We start from the raw sequence: 26,361 nt of genomic DNA, 5'->3' as shown, positions 1-26,361 counted from the left end.
CAAAGGAGGAATGGTCTATTAAAAGGGTTAGAAGGAAGACTATTCTTACAAAATGTCAGTGTCGTGAAAGACAGACTGTAAATGTTTCAGATTAAAGGAGACTAAAGAGAGTTGATAATTGTGTGTAATAGCTGACCAGGACAAGAGGAAAAATATGATAGGAATTATTGTGTCAAATGATAAAAACTGGAATATAAAAAACAAACTATTACATTGGTGCTAAGTTTACTGACGCTGGTAACTATAGCATGATTACATGAGAATAAACTTACTTTTAGGAAATACACATTGAAGTATTTAGGGATAAAGGACCATGATAACCAACTTTCCAATGATTCAGAGAAAAAAAAATGTGTACACATGGAAGAGAGAAAGTGTTGAGAAGATAAAATAATGGGTCAATCTGGGCAGAGTATGTGGGTGTTCATTGTACTAGTCTTATTCTTGCAACTTTTATTTCCAAATAATGTTTTTTAAAATAAGAAAGCACTGCTCCTCACATTTAGACCCTGGCCCAGAGAAACACTGAGGGGGAGGGGTAGTTGGGTGGGGCCTGGCTGAATTTAGCAGGAGCCCAGCACTGGGAGAAGCAATACCTCCAGCCCAGCCTACAGGAAGTGGGCCCTGGAACTGTCGGGAACTATGATGCCAACTGCCACCTACTCTCTGCTCTCTCAAGGCTAGCCCTAGAGCTGGCTACCACACCAACAAACAGGCTTAGGACTGGTAAGTTTCATAAAAAGGGATTTATTGCCAAACTTCAGAAAAGGCGCTTCATAAGCAGAGGACACAGAATGCCTCCTCCCCAGGGAGAGGCAGAAAGGTGGCCAAAGCATGGGAATAGACCTACTTGCCCTGCCACGCCAACAGAAGAAGAAACTGAGGCCCAATTCCTGGCAGTAGATGACTTGGCTAAAGTCCAGCCAGTCCTGGCTGCTGATGGGGGAGGCTGTTCCCTGAGGGAAGATGACAGGGGGTCATGTGACGGGCACCTGATAACATTCTTGCTCTTATACAGAAGAGATGGAAGGAAAGGCATACTGTGGCATAGGAGCCTAAGGACTGTGGTTTGTGAAGGATGATGAGGGCTCATGAACCATGGCATTGCTGCTCACCTCTGCACCATCGGGGTACAGACCAAGGAGGAGACCTGCCTCTTCTGATCTCTGCCCACTGCCCTTAAGAACAAAGTGAGAGTACAGTAATGAAGACATCAACCTGCACTGGCAGGTCTCAGTGGGCATGGCTGGTGGCTAAAGATGGGTGGAGCAGTGGGCAGAAAGGCCAGGGCCTGTTGCTGTGGCCCTCTCTTCTCTTCTGTAAACAAAAGTGCACTTGGAGAAACCTCCTGGGCAGGTCCTAGAGAAGTTGCCCCCATCCCCACCCCTAAGCTCCACCCTCAGTCTAGTTGCTGCAGCAGGATGAATCTGGATGTGCTCCCAGATCCAGGCACAATTCGGGAGGAGACTTGGGAGGGGACCAGGAATGGGCCAGGAAGGGAGAGAGGAGAAAATCCTCCTTCCACTACAAAGTTAGGGGGGGGTGACCCACCAGGGGTCTGAGCTGAAGAGGGCTAGAGGGGAGAGGGAAGGGATGTCAGACTCCAGCAGGCCCCATCAGTGTACGAGGAGATGATGGAGACACTGGGCCTGTTTGATTTGAGGAGGAACCACAGAGACCCAGATAAGTCCCATCTGGGGAGGCACAAAAGTTGGAGGGGAATTCTGAGGGCTGATTTATGATAACCACATACAGGTTTTTTTTTAATGTTGACACTGGGCCACTCAGGGGTTCACCTCTTCGGGAGTGTGCAAGGCTAGACACAGCTAGTCCAGAAGTAAAAAACAAGTTAGGAGACCCTCTGGTTCCTCTCCTTTCCTGAAATGCTCTAGACTTGTGCCTCCAATTGCAGCTCATCAAAGAGAAGGAGGCTGCAGAAAATGCCCTTGCTTTAAAATTAACAGGCCCAGAGAGGGGCCTCACAGCAAATGCCTTCCACACAAGACGGAAGCATCTGCCTCAGGAGGCCCTAGCTGAGTCCCAGGTTTCACCCAGCTGAGGGATGATCCTATAGCCTACACCCAAGGCCTCTGAAGCCATTCAGAATAAGTGCGAAGGAGGCTGACTTGGAGGCTGTCTGGGAACATCTAGAGATGAGAGGAGGGACTACAGTGGGGCTCAGCTGTGTTCTATTCAGAAGTCAGGAATGTAAACTACTGGGGGTGGGGAGCAGAGATTATGCCACCCCTAGAAACCCCAAGAACTGTGCCAAAGCCCTGGGGAAGTTTGGAACAATCACTCAGCACACAGGGCCTGAGTGTGAGCTCCTAGCACAGAGTCCCAGGTGAGGCCAAGCCAGAGAGACAGACAGTGGTGCTGGTTGGCACCTGGCACCACTGGCCAGGGCAGAGTGGGAAGGACACCAGGAGTTTCCTCAGGTCCTAACCAAACCCTGACATGCCCAATGGACCTCATTTCTCAACAAGGCTGGGCTTTGATGGGCGCAGCCAAGAAGATCTGCACCTCTGGCCCAGCAGGCCTACGGTGCACTTCTCCTATAGAGGGTCACCAGTTCCTTCCGCTTCTCCTTTAGCCCAGGGGCTTCCTGACTTAGGTCTCCCAAATCTTTCATTTCCTGCAGGACCTGAGTGGCCTGCCTCAGCTGCTCCACAGCCTGGCTGAGCAATGTCTCAGCACTCACAGGGGGTGGCTCGCTGCCCAGCACCTTGTTCAATAGTTTCTCTGTCTGTTCTGAGGCCATCTTCACCTCCAGTTGGGCCCGATACAGCTGTTCCCTGGGCAGCCGTGGATGCCTGGAGCCTTCTCCAAGCAGGTCTCCAAGGGAGGAGCAGCGGGGATGGAATTGAGGTGGCAAGTCCCAGGGGGGCAGTGCTGTGGATGTCGTTGCATCCTCTCCGGCAGTTCCTGGAGCGCCTGCACCTTGGGATGGCTTAGGCTCAGGGCCATCATCCACACCATTCACTGAGAACTGTGCTGAGCCTGGGGCAGAGGACCCAGCAGTCCCAGAACTCTGGGCTGGCTCAGAAGTCTCCATCCCACTCAAACAGGCTTTCATTTTCTCCGATAAGATCTTGGGTGGGGGTGTAGGGGGCTTCCCACCCCTAGGGGAAGCCTCTGCAGTCTCAGAACAAGGTACCTTGGAGAGTTCAGCACTCTCCAGAACAGAGAGCTCCTTGAGGCTGGGGCTCTCCCAGCTCACCTTCAGTTTGTCAGGCAAGATGCTGTTGGGAGGTTCCTTAGAGCCACTGTCCTCCCCCAGCAGGATCTCCGAGTCCTCCTGGCTCTCAGGTTGGGCTTCAGAGCTGGCTGAGACTGGGGTTGGGGCTCTGTCCCCAGAAGAGGGCTCCACCTTATCACTAAGGCTGGTCTTCTTAAGTGCTGGGGAAGGCTTGGTAGGAGGCATAAGGGGCTGAAGTTTCTCCCGGGGCTGGACGGCACTGACATCATTGCTGGGGGCAAACACTGGTGGCCCACTGTCTGGAACATCGAGGTCCAGGCGCAAAAAACCGTCAGAAGCTGCGTTGGCTACCTGGTGGGGGGGATGGTATGTGGGTGTCAAACAGGCTGAATGGTCACTGAGTCAAATGTAAATTCCCCCAAGTCTCAAGCTCATTCACTTCTGCTTCCCTTTCTGGAGACCTGTGTCCTATCTGCCAGTTCCTCTCCAGCCCTTGCCTAACCAGCTGAACACCAGGGGAGAGCCACTGTACCAAATGGGCTTGTCTCCCCACCTGACTCTGGTGACCCAGGGGACACCCAGCAGCCCAAGTTATGGGGATCTTGTCACAGAGCTTCAGAGATCTTGGAGCAGAGGTGGCAGGAGGCTTCTCTTAAGGTTCTTCAGATGTTGGGGATGCTGGCAGGGACCCTCACACCCTTTTACATGCCCCATGTGATCTGGCCAATACCTGCTCTGAGTCATGTGGAACTCCCACAGAAACATTCCTCCAGTGCGTGCGCAGTGCACACGCACACACTGTGCCTCCCTGAGCTCCTCTCGAAGGTCCCACCTCAGATCTTCCCCATGGGTGTTCCTGTTCTTTGGAGGACCTCAGCTCCCCTTCTGCAGCTCCTCTCCTTCAGCTGACAGAAAAGAATAGGCTGCCTCCTCTCCACAGCAAACCTTCTGATGACCCTGTCCCTTTGTCCCTCTCATGGTCCCTGCCCCTCTCATGGTCCCTGCCCTGTGCGGTGTCCACAACATCTCTACCCTGACTCCTTCTCCTAGAAAATGTGCTGCAAACATTATCACTTGCCTTTTCCTTGTTAACTGTGGATGCCAACCTGGCTGCTGTTCCCCAGGTCTGGCCGCCCCTCTCTCTCTCTCTACCACTGATCTGCATCCCCAGCCCTTTATGTTTTATTTTGAGAAGGGGTCTCACTAAGTTTGAGGCTGCCCTTGAACTTGTGATCCTCCTGCCTTAGGGACTATGACTTTATATCACTGCACCCCATTTGGTCTCTCTCGCTTCCTCTTCCTTGGCTGATGCCTACCGCTCCTCTCCAGCCCCCAAATATCACGTTTGCTGAGGTTCTTTCATGACCTCCAAAATTGGACACCCACATAAGCTGCACTGGTCTAAAAGGGGTGCCCCCTTACCCTCATTCTTGCTCATACATTCTCCCAAATTCCCTGTGCCCAGCACCTCCCTTTGCCCAGTCTTCAGGCCTTTGACACCACTGACCACCTTCCTGCTCTGTCCAATCCCAGCATTCAAGCAAGCCTCGATAGCTCTTGCTTCCCAGTGTCTCCCACGAACCCTTCCCTTCTCATCCATACCTGAAGCCTAGGGGACCAGCTCCCCCATTTCTTTCTGTCCCTCAATCTAACCCACCAAGAGGGCCTCCAACTAAGCTCTGGATTGTGCCTTTCCATTCTGTTCCCAACTCTTGCACTCAAGGTCTCCACAAATTCTTCCCTAACCCTGTCTTCCCAGACCAGTCTCCCAAACCAGCAGAGCCATTGCACACCTTGAACTGCTCTGCCCCATGCCTCAGCAATTACCATTCCCTTTGCCAGGAATCCCATCATTCCAAATCTGCCAACCAAAACCCACACTGTCCTTCAAGGGTCAGCTCAAATGCCAGTGGCTCCTCCACAGTCCTTCCTGCCCACAACCTCACAGCATTCTCTGTACAAAATTAGACACAGCTCTGCTTGGGGGAGTCTATGGACAGGTCTATTTTCCAACTGGAAGCTGAATTTGGAGGGTCAGGGACTAGTCTCATGTGTCTCAGTTTCCCTCTGGCCAACTCTGGCTAACCTACTATGTAGCCCATAAATGAAAAAGACTATGGGTTTGGGAACATCTACTCCCTGAGCATAATAGCACATGTGCCCTCTTCTGTACATCACTCAGCAAGCCCAACTCCAGGTGACCTCAGGAAAGAGATTGCCCAAGCCTGGATGCCACTCTAAGGAGTTGAGCCCCAGGCCCAATTGACCTCCCACCAACCAAACCACAGGCACAGCCTTACCTTCTTCAGGTGGATTCTTGTTGGTGGCCGACGCCGTTGGCCCCCCCGCACCCGGTCCCGTGTCACATGCTCCAGGACACAGGTCTTGTCCACCTTTACCTGGGAAGGAGAGGGAGGCAGGTCAGCCCCCACCAGGCCTTGGGGAGAGTAGTAAACACCCATTTTCCTGACTTAGGAGCAGGGTCTGCACCCTGCATCCTCACTCGACAGGGATGGCACCCCACCACAGCTCTGTGGTGTCTCCTGCTTCTGGACCTCTACTTCTCTCTAAGTCTACACTGCCACTAGCAGTACTTCTGTCAAGTCTGAGGCTCTCCTGTTCTCTGTAGCTATACTCTTTGCCTCAGTCTTCCTGCCCAAATATGAGTTCACAGTGCTTACCCTTTAGTCTATCATAAATATTTAAGCAACCCTGAGGCTGCTGCAGGGTTTACCTGGGGAGAGGGAAGTGGGGAGAAGCCAGACCACAATCCCCTGGTATCTGCCTTCTAGCAAAGGCCTTCTCTGACCCCTGCCTTTCTCCCAGGCCAGTGGGGACAGTCCAGGAAAGAGCAGAGTCTCTACCCCATGGGCCTGAATGTCTGGAGAGCAGCATCTCCTTTCTGATGGTCAGGAAAGCGGGTCAAGAGTAGCTGGAAAACCAGAGTAAGATTCACATGGGAAATCTGGGCTTTGAACCCTGGAGTGGCCTGTCCCTGTGATGGAGTGGGGGCTTAAGCCTGTCTGGAGCGCCAATAGTCTGTGTCCTCAGTGGAGGACAAGATTGGGGGTGAGTCCCAGGCCATGGCTCCTGTATCCTCCCCCAACACCCACAGTATGGCCCATCAACATTTTCCCTGAAAATAGGAATGCTTTCCCCAGGCAGTGAAGAACTAAGCGTGACACAGAAACACAGGAAAGAATGTAGCAGCCACAGCTGGGAGTTGGATCTGGATGTTAGGTGGATCTTGCTTGGAAAGGTTTGTTTCCCTCAGGTCTCATCCTCTACAATCCAAGGTGTCACACAAGGTAGACTTCAAGGTCATTGTAGCCCAAACAGCTAAGGATCCGTGATGTCAAAAACAAAGACAAATCCTTTCTAGGAGATCCTGGTCTCATGGGACATATTGCCCTCCCTGAGCCTGATCAAACCACGGTTGCCAGAGTCACCACTACAGCACAGATGGATGAGGTCACTGCAGACAAATAGGGAGATTCGGGGCTGCAAACCAGCCTGTAAACCTTGCCTGACTTCATGGGCAAACTGAAAGGGAGCACTCAGGCTGAGCTCACCCCCAGCCCACCCTTGCCTGGGCCACCTGCTGTTTCCAGTTAAGGTCGGGCTGGAAAAAGCCCATGGCTGCAATCAATTAAATTCTACCATACCACTTCTGTGCCTTTTTTTTTTTTTAAATGGGGATTAAACCTGGGCACTTTACCACTGAGCTATATCCTCAGCCTTTTTTATTCTCCCAGCCCTTCCTATTTTGAGACAGTCTAGCTAAGTTGCTTAGGGCCTCACTAAATTGCTTAGGCTGATCTCAAATTTGTGATCCTCCTGCCTCAGCCTCCCAAGTCAATGGGATTACAGGTGTGAGCTACCACACCTGGCAACACACTTTTAATTTAAAATAAGTTACTTAATTATGCCTCAGTTTCATCTGTAAAATGGACAGCACCACCCACTTTGATGGACTGTTATGAAGGCTAAATGAAGTGTACCCCAGGTGTCTGTAGCAGTGACGTAAATGAGGAATAGTCTGGGACAAGGTGGGCAGGGACCTCTCCCAGACTACACATGGTGGCCAGCCCAGAACCTGGCCACAGGACTGAATCGCACCTCATCAAAAGCCTTGTTCTTGCCTCGGCTGATCCCTTCATTGAGGGCTTTGATCCAGGATTCTTTCTCTTCCCCACTGGGTGCCTGGAATTTGATGTCACTGACCTGCAAGGGATGGATGGTAGATATTTTATAGAGTTCACATTTATGGTCACATTTTCATGCCAGTTTCCAAAGTCAAACCAAAACGACCCCACAACAGGTCTGACATCGGCATTTGAAGGCGAGGGTAGGGAAAGAAGCAGAGAAGGGGCCCTCCCCTAGCCCATAGCTGCTGGAGGCTTGGACTGGCATCAACCTTATCCTGTGGAAAGAGCTTGAATCTGGACTCCCCCAAGCCAGCTGCCTGATCTCTGGGCTTCAGTTCACTTTATGTTTGTTTGTTTTTGTTTTGTTTTGTTTTGTTGGTACTAGAAATTGAACTCAGGGGAACTCTGTCACTGTCCCAGCCTACACCCATACCAGCTTGATTATAATGACAGAGATGACAGGCATGAGGGGTGCCCATAATTAAGTATCACTGGAAACACAACCCCCCTCAAGCTCTGTAGAGAGCCCTACACCCAAACCTGGCCCCACCAAAAAATATGTCCCAATTCCTAAAGTCCCAGGGTCTCCTTTCTGGCCTTGAATCAGACCATAATCAGGTCATCGGGGGAGTTAACTCTAGCACCCATCATACAGATGAAGAAACTGAGGCTCCACAGATGGGAGGGCACTTGACTAAAGCAGTCTAAAGTAATCCCTTCTAACTCCCAGCTTCCCACCCACATCAACCCCAATCTCTCCTCAGTACAGGCAGGAGTTCTGGAGAGGCAGCTTGGAGTTCTGTCCCTACCAAACCTAATGGCCAGACAGGAGATGAGAGGAAAGTATGAAGTTACCTCATGCAGTAGAGAGAGCAGTAGAGCTTCCCAGCTGGGTCTTAACCACTTACAGCTATCTGAACTTGGGCCTCAATTTTCTCATCTATAAAAGGGAATACTGCCGCGTGCAGTGGCACATGCCTGTAATCCCAGTGGCTTGGCAGGCTGAGGCAGGAGGATCATGAATTCAAAGCCAGCCTCAGCAACAGCAAGGTGCTAAACAACTCACCGAAACCCTGTTTCTAAATAAAATACAAAATAGGGCTGGAGATGTGGCTCAATAGTCGAGTGCCCCTTAGTTCAATCCCCAGTACCCCTCAAAAAAAAAAAAAAAAAGAGAGAGAGAGAGAGAGAGAGAGAGAGAGAGAATACCACCATAATCTGCCTCAGGGAGCTAAGAAGATCATTTAAAAATATGTTTGTAGGAAAATGCAAATTAAAACTACACTGAGAATTTATCTGCAGTTCAGAATGGCAGCCTTCAAGAATACAATCAAATTAATGCTGAAGAGAATATGGAGAAAAACAAACATTTTTAAACTTTTTTTATTGATTTTAAAAAATATATGGAATGCTTCATGAATTTGCATGTCATCCTTGCGCAGGGGCCATGCTAATCTTCTCTGTATCGTTCCAATTTTAGTATATGTGCTGCCGAAGCGACCACCATTTTTACACTGTTGGGGAGATTGTAAATTAGTACAACCACTATGGAAATCAGTATGGAGGTTCCTCAAAAGACTAGGCACGGAACCATCATATGACCTAGCTATACCACTCCTCAGCATTTATCCTAAGGAATTAAAGTCACCCTGCCTCATTGACACATGCATACCCATGTTTATGGCAACACAATTTACAATTGACAAACTATGGAACCAGCCTAGGTGGATAAATCAGTGGATTGAATAGATACAGAAAATGTGGCATATATACCCGATGGAGTTTTATTCAGCCATAAAGAATGAAATTATACATTTGCAGGAAAATGGATGAAACTTGAGAACTTTATGTGAAATAAGTCAAATTCAGAAAGTCAAAGGTCATATGTTTTCTCTCATATGTGGAAGCTAGAGGGGAAAAAAATGGGGAAAAAGCAGGGTGGGGGAAATCTCATAAAATTTGAAGGGAGACCTTTAGAGTAGAGGAAGAGGACCAGGAAGAAGGGGGAGGGGAGGGAAAGGAGAAGTACTGGAAATGAAATTGACCACATTGCCAGGTGCAGTTTTGCATGCCTGTAATCCCAGCAACTGAAGAGGCTGAGGCAGGAGGACTGCAAGTTCAGGACCAACTTCAGCAATTTAGCAAGAACCTATCTTAAAATAAAAAATAAGCTAGGTGTAGTGGCACACACCTGTAATTCCAGCAACTTGGAAAGCTGAGGCAGGAGGATCACAAATTTAAAGACAGCCTCAGCATGCAGGGCACAGTGGTGCACACCTGTAATCCCAGCAGCTTGGGATGCTGAGGCAGCCTTAGCAAAAGCGAGGCACTAAGCAACTTAGTGAGACCCTGTCTCTAAATAAAATATAAAATGGGGCTAGGGATGTGGCTCAGTGGTTGAGTGACCCTGAGTTCAATCCCTGGTACCAAAAAAAAAAAAAAAAAAAAAAGACAGCCCCAGCAATTTAGTGAGGCCCTAAGCAATTAAGGGAGCCCCTTTCTCAAAATTAAAAAAGACTAAGGATGGGGTTCAGTGGTTAAGCACCTCTGGATTAATCCCTGGAACTAAAAACCATCATCATCATCATCAAAGTAAAAACTTTAAAGGATCAGGTATGCAGTTCAGTGATAAATATTCCTGGATTTAATCCCTAGCACTAAAAAAAAAAAAAAAAAAAAAAAAACCAGAAAAAAAAAGTTGACTAAATTATGTTATGTGCTTGTACAAATATGTTACAACGTAGCTCCATGGCTCAGTGTTTTAACATGTGTGAGGCCCTGGGTTCAATCCTTAGCACCATAAAAAATAAATAAATAAAAGATGTATCTAATTCATATACCCCCATGTTCACAACAGCATTATTCACAATAGCTAAAACATGGAAACCATCCAAGTGTTCATCAGTGGATAGAAGGATAAGCAAAATGTAGTGAATACATACAATAGAATATTATTCAGCCTTAAACAGGAAGGAAATTCTGACACATGCTACATATAGATGAACCTGGAAAACATTATACTAAGTGAAATAAGCTAGCACAAAAAGCTATACAAGATATAAAAGTATTCAAAAATCATAAAGAAAATAGAATATTGTTTACAAGAGCTGGGAGAAGAAGGAATGGAAGCTTAGTGGTTTTTGTTTTTGTTTTGATTTTTTATTTAGAGACAGGCCCTTGCTGAGTTTCTGAGACTGGCTTCAAATTTGTGATCCTCCTACCTCAGCCTTCCAAGTGCTGGGATTACAGGTGTGTGCCATTGTGTCTGGCTTCAGCTTAGTTTTATAAGATGAAAAAAGAGTTCTGGAGATGGATGATAAAAATGGCTGTAGTATGTTGTAAATGTATTTAATGACACTGAAATAACTATAGTTTAAATGGTTAAGATAGTAAATTTTATGTTATATGTTTTGACCACAATTGTTTTAGAAGTTTTTTTTTTTTTAAGTTTAAAAAAAAAAGATAAATCTCAAATATTGAATCTGGGGCTGGGGTTGTGGCTCAGTGGTAGAACACTTGCGTAGCATGTGTGAGGCACTGGGTTTGATCCTCAGCACCATATAAAAATAAATAAATAAATAAAATAAAGGTCTATCGACAACTAAGAAAAATTTAAAATTAAAACAAATAAATAAATAAATACTGAATCTGGAGCTTTGCAGAGTGAAGAAATTCCCCAGTAGTAGGAATTAACGGGTTGCCTTTCTTCTGGATAGATAGTCTCAATTTTGTCATCTAGAAAATGGGATCACATGTCCTACTACAAAGTAATGCTGAGGGTATTAAACATGATTAAAGCCAGGCCCTGGCACACAGTAGGTATTCAGAAAATAGTTACTGAATGAATGAGCCAATAAATGAACTGGCCCAAGGTTCCTTACTTTGCCTTGTTTTTGGGCCACTGCCTACTCTGACCTCAAGATGCCCTAGTTCTTTGTTGGCAGTGGCCAATCTGCCCATCCCCCACCCTGGTGTTAGATAGCGCCTTCCCTCCTGCCACTCTCCCAGTTATGTAACACCACAGTACAGTCAGCCTGGCCCCCTCAGCATCCTTATTATATAACTTCCTCCTGGCCACTGAGCCTCCTCCTCATACAGGGCCTAGGTGCCCCACCTCCACACCAGGCATAGCCAAATGCTCATTTGCATGACCAGGGTAAATTCAATCCTGGCAGCAAATCTGCAGTTAAGTCAGAAACCCCAGGGCACCTTGGCAACTGCCTCTCAGTTCAGCCATCAGAGATGCTGGGGCTCAGGGAGAGACTGTGCTCTGTTCAGGGGCTACAAAGGCCACCTAATCCTGTGGTAGGAAAAGTGTCTAGGACCACCACCTCTGACACCAACTTCTGCTCCTATTCAGGGGCTCCAAGATGGTGATGCTCTTCCCTGGTATAGGCCTTAGCATCCCTAAAAGCTTGAAAAGACTCTGATGCATGGCAGTAGCAAGGGAATAAGAGTGGAGCAGGAAAGAGTCAGATGGCTGTCTTTACTACTTTGGGACAAGAACAGAAATATGGATCCAACTCACCTTGTAGCCCCTTCCCCACTGGCCCAGCCCACCAGATGCAGGCTGGTGGAAGGGGTTTACTCCCCTGGGAGAGGAAATGCAAGGTTACAGGGGACCAAGCTCTACCCTAAGACATCCTGTAATCCTGGCTCAAAGAGCCAGGCATTCCACAAGGATGACTGGAATCGGGATGATTAACACAAATACCAAAAAGTTATGTCCTGAAAGGCCACAGGCTACACAGGTCCCTACCATAAGCCCTTTCAGGAAGTCCCAGGAACACTGGCCTTGCTGGGAGCTCAGATGCTAATAAGACTAGCCACAGAATAGGCCCACAAGGCCTGGGGAAGGGGGAAGGGCAGAATGGCAGAGAGGAAAAGTGGGGGAGGGGGGGAAAGGAGGCAGGAAAGAGGAAAGAGCCAAGCTGGCCAAGACCTGCAGGGCAGCAAGGCCCAGCAGTGGCCACCCTGCTTCCTGGCAGCGGCTGCTTGTGACCTCATGGGCAGGGGTGTGGGGATGGAGAGGCAGGGGGAGAGGGGTATGTGAGACACTGGAGTCTTTGTTTATTTGATTAGAGGGGAAAAAAGCGGCCTCAGGACCAGACAGCCAGGGTCACATGACCTCCTGGCCGGCTGGAGGCTGCACTGAGGACCTCAGGAACACCCAGGGCGATGGGAAAGGCGGGAGGGTGGGAGGGTGAGAGGATGCAGGTGGTGCCTTGGGCCAGGTCCACAACCTGGGGAGGCAAGGGTCAGGGGCCCTGAGCTAGAGCCAGGCTGTACCTTTCCCTCAGGTGGCCACCACCACTTACTCCACGACTCCATCTTCCAACTGACTGCCCTGTTCCCAGAGTCACCCAGAGTCAACTTGAACTCTTAGCGGGGTTGGAGAATGGGAGGAGGGTGCTGGATAAAGAAGTTGAAAGTGCAGCTGCACAAACAGGCCTCCCTGAAGGTGATGTCCCAACGGAGCTGGGCCCCAGCTCCCTCCTAGTCCCACCACCAGCTGGTTCTAAGAGCTGGAGAATGGAGATGGCCCACAAAGCAGCATGGACAGAACACAGAGGCAAGCACCCACACACATCCACATACTAGGAGGCACTCACAAAGACCCTAGCAGAACCAAGGCCAGGGAGACACTCAACCACACATAGGGAGGTGCACACACAGACCTTCACATGCATCATACTCTGCATCTCAAACACACACATACATACAGTGCCTACTTGGAGAGACAGTGAGTGGGTCTCCAGGACAGGGTAGGGGCTGAAAGATCCAGAGCCTGAAAGATCAAAATGTGACCCTCTTTTCCTCAAAGAAGCCCTAAGCAGCAGATGTTAGGTGAACCTGGACCCAGCCACAGGAATCCTCAGGACACTATAAACCTGCCCCTGCCCAGGGGCACATCCTCCAACTCCCCGGAGTCAGAGCTCTGTAGCCCTCTCCAGTGCAGACTTGCTTGCTTCTCTGCCCAACCCCCAACAGAGTAGGATAAAGGGTTAACAAGTAAAGCATCATGGTCTCCTCCTCTTCCAGGGTCCACGTCCCCAGGACTACAAAGAACAGAGCTCCTGACCCCTAAAACTGGAAGAGAAACAAAATGGCCTCCAGCAGGCCCAGATGAAACCTACTGCCCAGCAGCCAGCCTCTGTGACTCAGCCCCACTCTGCAAGGCTCCACACGACATGCAGAGGTTAGGGTGGGTGTGGCGAGAGCTAACTTAGAGCTGGCAAGAGGTGCTGCATGCGCCAGCCTCAAACCCAAATTCCCTCCTAAGACCTATGAAACTGCACCAGGTGTCAACACCCCCAGACTACCAGTCAGAGTGGTGCAAACAGTAAACCTCATCTGTGCACAGACCAGGTCCCAGGGAAGACTCTCTCAGGCAAGAAACTTTCTCCAGCTACAGTCAAAAAAGGAAAGGAAAAGGGGAGGAAAGCTGGGGGCTGTGGGCCTCTTAGTTCTGGGTCCAGGAGGGGACCTGAAGGGGCTACCCAGGAAGGCCTGGGATAAAGGAGAGGCCACATCCTTACTCCTACCTGACAGGGTGTTGCAGAGCTAGAGATCTCACCCACAGCTCTCCTGCCTTGGCCCTGGGCCTCCTGTGAGTCCAGGGTGCAGAGAAGGACCAAGAGCCCCTCTTCCAGTGACTACTTCCAAGCACAGCCTGGAATAGAGGCCTCAGGGCCTAAAAGAAGAAGAGGAGAGGAGGGATTTCAGTCTAGCCCTAAGTGCATCTCCCATCACCAGGGGCTGAGGAGCCTCCAAGACAAAATGAGTAGAAGGTCTAACCTGTGGTAGCCGCTAGGTTTGGGCCTCAGCCAACTCAATAAGAAACCTGCAGGTTCTGTTTCAAAGCCCAGACTGGTTCAGCCACCCAGGGGTGGTATTCCCAAGCAGAATCTGGCCTGGAGGGAGGCAGATAGAGTGGGCATATCCCTACCTTGTTCCCTGGGGATCTCAGCAGGATAAACCGGTGTTTCCGTTTGAGGAGAGCACGCAGGTCCTGGCACTTCTCATAGCTACCCAGCTCTACTGTCTCCACACACTTCTGTTCATCCTGGGGAGAAAGACAAAAGGGACATGAGCTGATGAGAGCCAAACCCCACTAAGACTCAAAACCCAGGCCATGCCCAGACCCTGATCCCACTCAGGAAGGACATCACGTCACCAAATTGTGGATTCAGACCCTGGCAAGTATACAATGCTCAGTATGTGCTGACTGGAAGGAAGCCCTCAAAGCTTACCATCCAGGCAAGAAATAGGGCCCCAAGCCCAGGGGTGGGTATTTGTCTAAGGGCTGAATCCAGTGGCCTAAAGCCAGAGGGGGAAAAGGGATGGCTGAAAAGACTTAGAAGGAAGCCTGTGCAGGACCAGAGGCCAGAGATTTGTGTAAGAGGTAGCCTTGGAAAAGAGATGCAGGATGTCACAAAATTGGGAGAAAGAAGACTTTCCAACTCAGCACAGTGATCCTGTGATTGCTCCCCAACTTGGCATCTTCCTGTGCTGATCCCTGGTTGGCGTGAGTGGCCCCTCATCCCAGGCTGCAGGCCACACACAAAAAAAGAGGGTAAAAGCTCATTCAAAGCATCCTACCCTGTCCCCTTGCATGCCATTCTGAGGCCTCAATGCTAGGCAGGTCAGTGGCCAAGACAGTCCCATCCTGTACCACTGTCCAGGCTGCCTTTCTGCCCACTATCCCTGACATATAAGGGTTTTCTCCTTGGGCACTACCCATCAGGTGCCTGTCTAGCAAGCTGCCTGGGACAAGCTCCTCCCTCATTGGTGGTCAACTGGTTCCTCTTCCAGGGAAGACCCAGATAAAACAACTTCCTGGGAAGCACCGAAGTAGGTCCTTTGGGGAAAAGGGGAGTACAGTGCTTTGGAGTCTGGATGACAAGTTAAAGTTAAGGAAACTTGCTGGTGTCTAACACTTAGTGAGCACTTTTGCCTCCCTGATTCTCCAGAGCCACCCAAGAACCTTTAAAGCCTAGAACTGCCAGGCACAGTGTCACACACCTGTAATCCCAGCTTGGGAGGCTAAGACAGGAGGACCACAAGTTTGAAGCCAGCTCCAGCAACTCAGTGAGGCCCTAAGCAACTTAGTGAGACCCTGTCTCAAAATAAAAAATTAAAAAAAGGGGCTGGGGTGGTGGCTCAGTGGTAGAGTGCTCGCCTAGCATGTATGAGGCACTGGGTTCGATCCTCAGCACCACATAAAAACAAACTAATATATCCACCTAAAACTAAAGATACATAAATAAATAAATATTTTTTAAAAAAATTAAAAAAATAAAAAGGGCTGGGGACATGGCTCAGTGGTTAAGCGCCCATGGGTTCAATCCCCAGTAACTCAGTATCTGCCTCATCTGACAGGTGAGGAGAATGAGGCCTGGAGATGAAGTGATTTGCTCTAGGGACACAGACACACATCCTGACCCCAGGCTAGGGTCTTTCTAGCACACTACATTCCTCCCAAGCACAGTCAGTGACTAAATGAGTTCCTTCTCAATAGGTTACTCTATACCAGTGGTCCTCCCAGTGTGGCACTTGGGGCAGCAGCATTGGCACCACCCAAGAACTTGCTAGAAATGTAAATTCTGAAGTCCCATCTCCACTGAATCAGAAACTTAAGAGCACAGGCTTGGAAATATGAATTTTAACTAGCCCTCCAAGAGATCTTGATGCATAAGAAAGTTTGAGAACCACTGATCTTCACCAGAGGTTCTCAATTTTGGTAGCCTGGAAGTTATTAAAAACCTCAATACCCAGGTTGGGGTTGTGGCTTAGCAGTAGATTGATCATCTAGCACGTGCGAGGCCCTGGGTTCAATACTCAGCACCACATAAAATAAAATAAAAGTATTGTGTCCAACTACAACTAAAAAATAAATTAAAAAAAAAAATTCTCAATACCCGTCAGGTGTGGTGGCACATTCCTGTAATCCCAGCAGTTTGGGACGCTAAGATAGGAGGATTGCAAGTTCAAAGCCAGCCTTAGCAATGGTGAAGCACTAAGCATATCATTGAGACCCTGTCTCTAAATAAAAAATACAAAATAGGGCTGGGAATATGGCTTGGTAGTTGAGTGTCCCTGAGTTCAATCCTTGCTACCAAAAAAACAAAACAAAACAAAACCAACACCCAGGCAACATTACAGACCAATGATACTAGGATCTCATGGTTGTGAGGCCCAGATCTCAGTAAAAGCAAATGATTGTACAGTTCAGGTGGATAACCACTGTTTCACTCTCTTCTGCCTCTCAGGGAAAGGAGACTAGAAGCCAGCATTACCTGATCTCTCTATCCAAGTTCAATCAGGTATCTTTTCCCATTTTTGTTTCCATATATCTCTTTCCAATCCCTAAAACCCAATCCCTTCCAGGTTCCTCCATGAAGCCCAAGAGCCAGAAAAATGCTCTAGGTAGCTCCCTTGCTGTCCCATACACTCCCCTAAGCATTGGTGTTCTCCCTTCTTTGAAGTCTCTCATCATCATTTACTTCTTGGAGCAAGTAAACATCTGCACAGCACCTGCCAGGTACAGTTACCCTACTAGGTGCCAAGGGCACTGAGCCCCTCTATAGAGTAGCATAGGTTTATGCCCCTGCTCAGCGGGCTCGTTCTACCCTATTCTGTGTGTGTACCTCCTTTCTGTCCCTCCCTTGGTACTCTTCAAGGGGCAGCCCTAAAGAGGGACATATATATGACCAGTGTGCTACAATGAGTGCCTGGCTCAGAGTAAGACCCCAGGAGGTCTCCTCCTCCCTGGGGATCCAACAGGAAAGCTCCAGTGAGAGTAGCTCACTGTGCCTCATGTCCACAGGCCTCCCCAACTCAGCAACCACTGGCCCAAACGCACCCTCCTCTGCCTAGGCTCAAAAAGTCAGTCCATCTCTGCCACCCAACTTCCCATAGCTGCCTGTCCTGGGTCTCTTCTCACACTGAAGTGCTGAATCATCTGATCCTTCTGCAGCTCAGAGGAAAAAAAAAAAGAATAAAGCAGCAGACACTGGGCGGGGGCAGCATCTTTGGAACATCAGCCTCTGACAGCAAAGAAACAGTCAAGAGCCATCCATACTCAGCTGGTTCCTTACATCAGAAAGAGAAATTGAACTAATAAGCATTTTTCAATTCCTACTCCTGGGCCAAGCTCCCCCACGGCCGAATGCTAAGTTCTTGAAAGAAAGTTTTTAATAAGTGATCTTAAAAAAAAAAAAGGTATCATTTGGATTTTTCATGTTTGGGGGACATATAATCCTTCCTGCTTCCCAGGCATGGCCAGATGTAGAGCCAGAGTCCAGGACAAGTCTGGCAGTGCCTGACAGGCTGACAGCTGAGAGACTGTCACTCAACTCTTGTAGCAGCTGGTACTGGGGGAAGCTGTGACAACCCTCTTTATTTATAAAAATATCCCTCTGCTGCCACATTCTCAGCCATGGCACATCCTAATTTGGTGACAGCCACAGTACAGAACATCTGGGGGACTGTCTGCACACACTTATCTCCTCACTCTCTTCCCACTGTTTCACTGATACCCAGGCTCCAGGAGCCTAGGGACTCAGGACAGGCAAGGTGATTCTCAAAGGCAGCTTCTTTAAATGCTTAGATCCAGGTTGCTAAGTCTTTATGGACCTGGGACAATTATGAATTTGCCAGATACTTTAAGGAAGGTTGAGAGAGACTGATAAAGAAGAGGGGCAGGCTTCCCCTTCTACCCTCATGTATTCCAGCTATCAGACAGTGGATGGACCCTCTGATAGCCTCAACCCAAAACCCAAACTGCATCAACAAGAAAAAGCCACCTTTCTTCCTGAGTCTTCACCTAGAGTTTTACTGACTCTTAACACACAATTTTAGTATCCTTGGATGTCCGAATTTCAAGCCTGCTGAAACAAGGAGGGGCACGAGATCTTGAAGTGGGAAGATGTGAGGACTGTGGGAGGCACAAGCAGAAGTGGCGGCAGCAGCTTGAAGTTAAAGGAGAAAGAAAAGCTAAAAGTAGATTCTGATGGTACAGAACAGATGGATGGGTTTTCCTTGCTGGTGTCTCTTGGTAGAAAGGGCACTGAATTTAGTTCTAGACCTGACTCCTCCATTCACTGTGAGATGCTGAACTCACTGTCATCTTGCCACCCCGAATCTCAACATTAAATTCTGTAAAATATAAATGATGACCATTCTTTTTTTAATATCTTTATTTTATTTATTTACTTTTATGAGGTGCTGAGGACCGAACCCAGCACCTTGCATGTGCTAGGTGAGCGATCCACCACTGAGCCACAACCTGAGCCCTATTGACCACTCTTATTCCCACTGTGAAGAGAGGTATGCAAGAGTTCCAAACAAGTATGAAGTATTAATTATTATTTCTATAACCATCACTGAATGTTTTTCTGGAACATTCACTTATATGGAACTTTGCCCAGAGACAGGAATTTCCAGTACATAGGCCTACAGTTGAGGAGACTCACACTAGTTGCACATATAGTTCAAAGAGTTTTCATCCAGGAACCCTAGAGGTATCATCCCAGGTTACAAATGGAGACCCAGAGGAGATTAGGCACTCACTCAGGGTGGCACAGCAAATCAAAAATGGAGGAGGTCTTTTAGCCCCAGGCCCAGGGTCCTCCTACTGGCCTGGCTGCCCTTACTTTGCCTTCTGCCCCAGAATCCCCAATAACAGGGCCAAAAAAGGCCTCACCTCGTTCTCGTAGACCAACAGCTGGGCTTGGCAGAGAAGCAGGTAGCGGTCTTTCCAGAGCCCCAGGAGGCCCCCACTGCTCTTCTTGATCCAGCCAGCCTTGTCTGCTGTCCGAGCTCCCCGAGGCTTCTCACTCCCCTCCTTCAAACCCTGTAAGACAGCACCAAGACATGCCATGAGGGCTGCTACCACATGGTCCACAGGCAACACAAGAGATATGTGTTTGGGTTGGGCACCTAATGACATCATCCTATGTGAGGGTCCCAATACTTCTAAGGCAGATATTCTTTATTTTTTTAAAGAATTTTTAATATTTATTTTTTAGTTTTCGGAGGACACAACATCTTTGTTTGTATGTGGTGCTGAGGATCGAACCCGGGCCGCACGCATACCAGGCGAGCGCGCTACCGCTTGAGCCACATCCCCAGCCCTAAGGCAGATATTCTTAACCAATATCAGAAATAATAACAATAGGGCTGGGGATGTGGCTCAAGCGGTATCGCGCTCACCTGGCATGCGTGCAGCGCTGGGTTCGATCCTCAGCACCATATAAAAATAAAATAAAGATGTTGTGTCCACCGAAAACTAAAAAATAAATATTAAAAAAGAGAAATAATAACAACAATAATAGCAATTACCACCTTTCTTTCTTTTTTTTTAGAGAGAGAGAGAATTTTTTTTTAATATTTATTTTTCAGTTTTCGGTGGACACAACATCTTTATTTATTTTTATGTGGTGCTGAGGATCAAACCCAGCGCCCTGCGCATGCCAGGTGAGTGCGCTACCACTTGAGCCACATCCCCAGCCCAGCAATTACCACCTTTCATTGAACCACTGTTTCACATTTCATACACACAATCTCATTTCCTTTTATAACTACCCTCCAAGGTGGTAGTATCATTATCCAAATGTTATAGCAAACTGAAGCTTAGAGAAAAGAGAAGACTTGCCAGAGTCCCATAGCCAAAGGGACAGAGCCAGAGTTTAAAGTACATTGCCAGGCACAGTGACACATGCCTGTAATCCCCATCATTCAGGAGACTGAGGCAGGAAGATCACAAGTTCAAAGCCAGCCTCAGCAACCTGGGGAGGCCCTGAGAAACTTAGCAAGACCTTGTTTCAAAATAAACAATAAAAGGGGATGGGGATGTGGCTCAGTGGTTAAGCCCCTGTGTTCAATCCCTGGTATCAAAAAAATAGAAAAATAAAAATAAAGGAGGTCTCCATGACCTGTGTTCTACCCATTCCACTCTTCTATCTCCATATGTTCATTTAACCAGTCAACAAATGATGCACTGAGCACTTATGTCATGGAAGAAAAGTAACACGGTCTCTGTTCTCATAGGGCTCACAGCAGGATGAAAGAAGAACTGAACAAATAAACACCCAGACACAAACACATAAACCAGTGTGAAATGGTATAAAGGACACAAATAGGGGCCAATGAGAGGACAGTGGGGAACTGGTCCATGTTGGGTTGGCCCATAAAAGCCTCCCAAAAGAAAGAACCTTTAAGCAGAGATTGGAAGAGTAGCAACCTGCATCTCCAGCCCACTCTGCAGCCCTAGTTTCCTGCCCCAAAGTAGGAGGCTCTTCTACCTGCATCCACACCCCAAGCCAGGATTGTAGGGTAACCATCCCACCTGGTTCTAAGAACTCTTTTTATTTATTTATTTTATTTTATTGTTTTTATTGAACTTTTCTTTCAACCAGTTTGTACAGGAGTTAATTTTAAGCTCTTCCCCTGGACAGGGCAGCCACACTGTACCCCTGGGTTAGTCACTGACATTGTGTACCTGTCCATTACTTGCTTGGGTGGCTGGGTGCCAGGAACATGCCTACCAGATGCGGTTAGATTCACTTCTAGATCCGCTGCACTCAGCCCTTTTCTTTTACACATTCTGGATGCTCAAGAAATATCTGTGAAGCCAGGTATGGGGGCACATGCTTGTAATCCCAGTGGTCAGGAGGCTGAGGCAGGAGGATAGCGAGTTCAAAGCCAGCCTTAGCAACTTAGCAAAGCTCTAAGCAACTTAGCAAGACCCTGTCTCAAAATAAAAAATAAAAAGGGCCGGAGATGTGGCTCAGATGTTAAGCGCCCCTGGGTACCAAAGAAAAAAATAGAAGTTGTAAGAAATAAGACCCCAAGAGGGCAGGGATTTCTGTTTTGTATAATGCCTGCCACATAGTAAGTGCTCAAGAAATGTCTATTGCTGAATGAAGATAAGGCATACAAAGCAGTTCCTAGGATACACTAAATTTGTAAATGACAGCTGTCATTCACATTACTGTTGTTGTCATTGCCATCTCCTCTGGCTCTTAGGGACCTTCTCCCTGGTTCTGGTTCCCAATTCTGGACAAGGCCTTTCTGGACTAAAGCTGCTGGCCTTAGATCTCCAGAAGTCCAGGAATGTGGGGAGCTCCCTAAGGACCTCTCCCTAAGTTATAGATGGGAAGAGAAATGGGGCAAGTGGGATGGTTCCTAATGGTCTTCCTGGATTTAGGAATGAGGAAATGGGAAACTGGCCAGTTAAAACCACCCTGTCCAGGGTAAGAGGAGACTTCAAGGCCCTTTGACAAGAAGCAAGAAGCTCACTGGCTATGGTGGCACATGCCTAAAATCAAAGCGACTCAGGAGGTTGAGGCAGGAAGATCACAAGTTTGAGGCCAGCCTTAGCAATAAACAAAACCCTAAGCAACTTGGAGAGATTCTGTCTCAAAATAAAAAGGGTGGGGATATAGTTGAGTGGTAAAACACTTCTGGGTTCAATTCCCAGTACCAAAAATTTTTTTAAATAAATAGAAGGGGGAGGCTCTACCATACTATCTTGCACCCAAACTTCCCCTCCCACAATACAACTGATATATGTTTAGCCCCCATGGACTATGGAACCCCCCAGGGGCTAAGCCCCTGAGTGACCCTGGCGGACTGTCATAGGGCCCAAGACTGGAAGGGAAGAACTGGGAAATGGGAATCCCCAGCCCTACATTTCACACACTCATAACCCTCCTATCAGCAGCTATACCCCTGCTGGCCAGCTCCTGGACCCTCTATGCACTGGATGGGCATTCTTAGAATGGGTGTATTTTGTGGTACTAGAGATTAAATTTAGGGGTCCTCTACTACTGAGCTATATCCTCACCCCTTTTTATTTTGAGACAGGGTCTCACTAAGTTGTCCAGGCTGGCCTCAAGTTTATAATCCTCTTGCCTTAACTTTTTTGGGGGGCTCACAACTACTCCATGAAATCTCACATCCCTTTCTAACTCACTCCACTTATGACTTCTCTTGCCTGCCTCACCCACTGCCTGACACATGAAAACTCCCTACCAGCTGGAAGTTCTGGGGGCCAAGGCCGTAACCTTGTTCCTTGATCACTGTCACTTCGGTCATGGGTGTAGCACACCAGTGCCTAGGATACATGACTAGATTAACTACAGAAGTAAGCCCAAGGCCTGGAAGGATGGGTGGGACCAGGATAAGAACTGGGCAGGAGGACTCTTTGGGACAGGGGAGGGGACAATAGAGGGGCTGCAGATGGTGTGAATCAAAGCCCAGTCATCCTACAGGAGGCCTGGCTGGAGGCCATGTTCCTACTTGCCTCCACCCTCCATCCAGCCCCTCAGACCTCCTCCCACTAGAGGGCCTGGCTATGACCCAGTAAGTTTTAACAAGGGGCCCCTCCCCTTGGCAGGGTTCACAGGGGAGGTTTTGTCCAGCTCAGCCCAGTTTCTCAGCCTCCTCTCCTCTTATTGACCAGCTGACCACTGTTCTCATTTTGCCCTCTCCCCTCCCATCTATCCTCACCCTGGCCCTCTCCTACCCACTGTGAGTGGCTCCTAAGGCTCCCTGGACACCAGCCTGACTTCCCTATATCTGACATGAAAAGATGTCTGGGTCATTCATTAAAAAGAAAAAAAAGCCAGGTCACTCTGACCCTGTGCACAGAAGAGGATAGATGGAAAGCCTCATCAAACTTATGACAGAGACAGAGACCAGAAGAAACCTTCTGGCATCTCACATCAGAGGCAGCTATGACAACCTTTGCCCTCAGACTAATCCCAGTGATGCTCTGATCAAACTGTACTAAGAACCCACCATGTCAGAACCCTGTGATGAAGCAATCAGAGAGTAAGCACAGTCTATTGGGGCAAAGCAGACCCTGAATAAAGGAAGTCCCCAGTTTGGGGGCTAGGTGGTTATCCCCTGCTTGAGGGGCTCCTATATGTTGAGAGAGACATCACATTTACCTTGAGGGAGCCCCAAGTGGGGTAAGGCCTTGGGTCAGTCTAGGCAGCCCTTACAGAAGGTAGGAGGTAGATAGGGTGCTGGGCCAGGTATACCCTGGCCCAGAGAAGGAAAGGCAAAAAGAGCATTGAAGACCCTAAACTCTCAACCCCTTCACTACCAGAAAATGAAAGTACAGCCCAGAAAGGGCAAGAGAGTAGCCCAATGTTACAAAACCAGTGCTGAAACAGGACACTGCCCTACCTATATCAAGATGGGACAGACAAGTGGGCAGCCTAGAACCAAGGAAAGGCATGACTATGGGAAGGCAGTGGGACAGTCTGAGGACAGACACAGAAAAACCTATATCCAAGGTTTCCACCCAGGGATAACAAATCCTTTTGTACATACGTCATCACTTTTATGGACCCAAATCCCTCTTATTTTACAGATGGTGAAACTGAGAGCCAGAGAACACAGGTGGGCAGATATTCAGTGCCCAGTTTTAGTACTTCCTCACCAAGCGTCAGCCTGACAGGGACTACCAGCCCACTGAACAGAGGATATCACCGAGGCTGAGGGGGCTTGGCCCCAGAGTGGCTGGGGTATGGCAAGGAAGCTCAAAGCTAACTGAGAGCTAAAAGCAGCCATGTGGAAGTGAGGTGATGTGATGGCCTGGGGTCATGGGGCAGAGCAGGTTACCATGATCTAAGAGGAGTTTCAGAGAAACAAAGATGGGTACCGAGGCCTACAGAGACAAGGGAAAGGTACTGGAAGTGGGAGGAAAGGAGAGTTAGGGATGCCAATGACAGGCAAGCAATAGAGAGCTCTTCCCTGTGTGGGTGAGGTTTTGAGGTCAGGGAGGAAGTAAAGCAGGCAAGACTTTAGATGGCCCAGATACTCAAGAACTTTTGGTATCTGGAAGTCAGAAAGTATCAATGTTAGAGATTAAGAACCAGAGGGAGCACAAGGCTGGGCTGAGCCCAGGAGGCCCCAGGAGAACTTCCTTTAATTGGGGGACAGAGCATATCAGGAGATGGAGTAATCCTGACCCACATCCTCAGGGAGCAGGGGAGGGGCCTTGCTAGAGAGCCCAGTCTTCCCAGCAGGAGCCCAGGGCAGTCAGCAGCCCCACCCGTGACAGCCAGAAAGAAACCACAGCAAATCACAGTGGCCTGACTTTGCCCCTCACCTCAACCCACCCGAAGAGAAGGGGCCACAATCATAGTGCCAGGCATGGGGGAGGAGGCTAGGCCCTATATTTTATAGAAGAGGAAATGCAGGCTGAGAGGGGAAGTGACTTATCTATCATCCCACAGAAATGGAGGGCCTGGCCTGGAAGGAACAGACAGCCTGGTTGCTCCTGAAAAGTGGCATCAGGAAGTAGGGAGGTGGTCACTAACTAACAGGGACACAAGCAGCCTTGTCCACTCAGGGCTCCCCAACAGGCCAGTTACCAGAAGAAGAAAAGCTTCATCTTTCCTCTCCACCCATCCAGGCAAAAACACATCACCTTCCCTTGGGTTGGGAGGAGCAGAAGCTGGGAAATCTCAAAGGATAAGAACTAAAGTCATCTTCTTATTCATTCTACAGGCACACATTAAGTACATGGTGTGTGCTGAACCCTTGGATGACAGGCTGCTAAGAGAAATGAGTTTGTATGCACAGGGCAGAGGTCACAAGATTACCTGACCCCACCCCAGATCAAGAGTGTCCAGAGAGGGTAGAGGGAGGCTCAAGGGGTATTGCTGGTCCAATCTTCAGCTCTTCCAGGAATTATCCCTTCCAGGGATGTGGGGAAGGTAGAGACCTGACTCCTCAGCTGGTGTGTCCTCAGATTGATGAGGAGCAAGGGAAGAGGAGTGGGGAAAGGGGACTCACAGGGACTTACACAAGAGAAAAAAAAACAATTTCTTCAGGCTTCCTGCCACCGGACACGGCTGCAGCCTCAGATTCCTTAAAACAGGGACCCTGGGATCTATAGGACCTCTCATCCCCTATCAAACTCACATACAGGGTCTGTCCCCTCAGGATCCAACCTGACCAGCAAGAGAAGTCAACGGTAACGGAGTTCAAAGACAGCAACCTAGGCCACTTTTAAGAGGTCATTAAACTCGCAGGAACCTCAGTCCCCCATCAATTCAATGGGAATAATAACAACTAGGATTTCCCCACAGTCAGCGAGCAAAGCCAAAGATATAATGAAGGAGGATGAGGTCTGAAAAGTGCGGGATGCGGACCCCTACCCCCCGCCTCTGCTCCATCTGCCTAGGCTCAGCCTGGGAGTAGGAAAGGGAAGGGGTTCCCGAGACCAGTGGGAGTGGGGCGGGCAAGAACGGGGGCCTGAGCCCGGGACCCCAACCCCGTAAGGGGCTCGAAGACCCCAGCCCAGACCCCGGCTGGCCCGGCCCTCACCTCCTCCTCCATGGCGAGTCCGCTGGGGTCCGGCCACTCCGCCGCTCACTCCCCGCTCCTCGCGGGCTCCGCCAGCTCCATCTACCCGGGGCCGGGCGGCGGCTTTCTACATTCTGTCCCGCCCGCCGCCCGGGGCCCAAGAAACTTCGGGGGGCGGGGCCGGGGGCGGAGAGAGGCTTCCGGGGGCCGGGGGTGGGGCCGGGGAGAGAAAGGGGCGGAGCTGGCGGAGGGGCCGGGGCGGAGCCTGGGCGGGGCTGGGCGGGGCTTGGGGACTGGGCCGAGCAGCCTGGGCGGAGCTGGAGCCAGAGGAAGAGGGCGGGACTGAGCGGAGAGAGGTTTCCCCGACCCGCGGAGGGATGGGGCCTAGGAGCTGTTATAGCTTGCGGGGTATGAGGCGAGGGGAGAAGGAGGGGACTTCCGGCCCAGGGGCGGAGGCGAAGGATGCGGGCGGGGCGGGGCGGGGCTGGGGCGGACAGAGAGTGCCCGAAGGGTTAGCGGGCTGTTGTCTTTGAGGTTTCCTGACCGAGTGGGCTGTGGTTGTGGGACTGGACCCAGCTGCCCTGGGAGGCCTAGAAACGAGTGAACAAAGACGTACCTCCTTTCTTCCCAGACGCTGGGGCAGTGGTGATGACCTAGACCTCTTCTCGCAGAATTCTCTGGGCG

At 49.3% G+C, this 26,361-nt stretch overlaps 1 protein-coding gene and 1 non-coding gene across 3 annotated transcripts; both read right to left on the bottom strand.

The window, feature by feature from the left end:
• Positions 1 to 304: 304 nt before the first annotated feature.
• On the bottom strand, positions 305 to 25,799 carry Plekho2 (pleckstrin homology domain containing O2). 2 transcript variants are annotated; one of them, XM_026384906.2, is made up of 6 exons: positions 25,699 to 25,799; positions 19,055 to 19,204; positions 14,297 to 14,413; positions 7,319 to 7,423; positions 5,500 to 5,598; positions 305 to 3,550 (listed from the first exon to the last, which is right to left on the bottom strand). In XM_026384906.2, exons 1-6 carry the CDS (start codon positions 25,708 to 25,710, stop codon positions 2,540 to 2,542), a joined length of 1,494 nt encoding a protein of 497 aa, XP_026240691.1. In that variant the 5' UTR covers positions 25,711 to 25,799; the 3' UTR covers positions 305 to 2,539. The 2 variants fall into 2 exon arrangements, with proteins under 2 accessions (XP_026240691.1, XP_026240692.1); XM_026384907.2 differs by lacking the exon at positions 7,319 to 7,423.
• On the bottom strand, positions 8,745 to 8,851 carry LOC113180102 (U6 spliceosomal RNA). Its single transcript, XR_003300426.2, has one exon. It is a non-coding gene; the product is annotated as a U6 spliceosomal RNA (small nuclear RNA).
• Positions 25,800 to 26,361: the final 562 nt, after the last annotated feature.

This window comes from Urocitellus parryii, chromosome 6, assembly GCF_045843805.1.
Source record: "Urocitellus parryii isolate mUroPar1 chromosome 6, mUroPar1.hap1, whole genome shotgun sequence".
Classification (NCBI taxonomy): domain Eukaryota; kingdom Metazoa; phylum Chordata; class Mammalia; order Rodentia; family Sciuridae; genus Urocitellus; species Urocitellus parryii.
Note: the sequence above shows the minus strand (reverse complement) of the source record. Positions and strands in the feature narration are given on the sequence as shown.

Bases quoted from the DNA above. Each gene is read 5' to 3' on its own strand.
- Plekho2 (XM_026384906.2), bottom strand. The intron at 14,414-19,054 runs GTGAGGCCTTTT...CTTTCTCCCCAG, and splicing joins TGTTGGTCTACGAGAACGAG to GATGAACAGAAGTGTGTGGA. The intron at 7,424-14,296 runs GTAGGGATATGC...CATCCCTTGCAG, and splicing joins TGAGATCCCCAGGGAACAAG to GTCAGTGACATCAAATTCCA.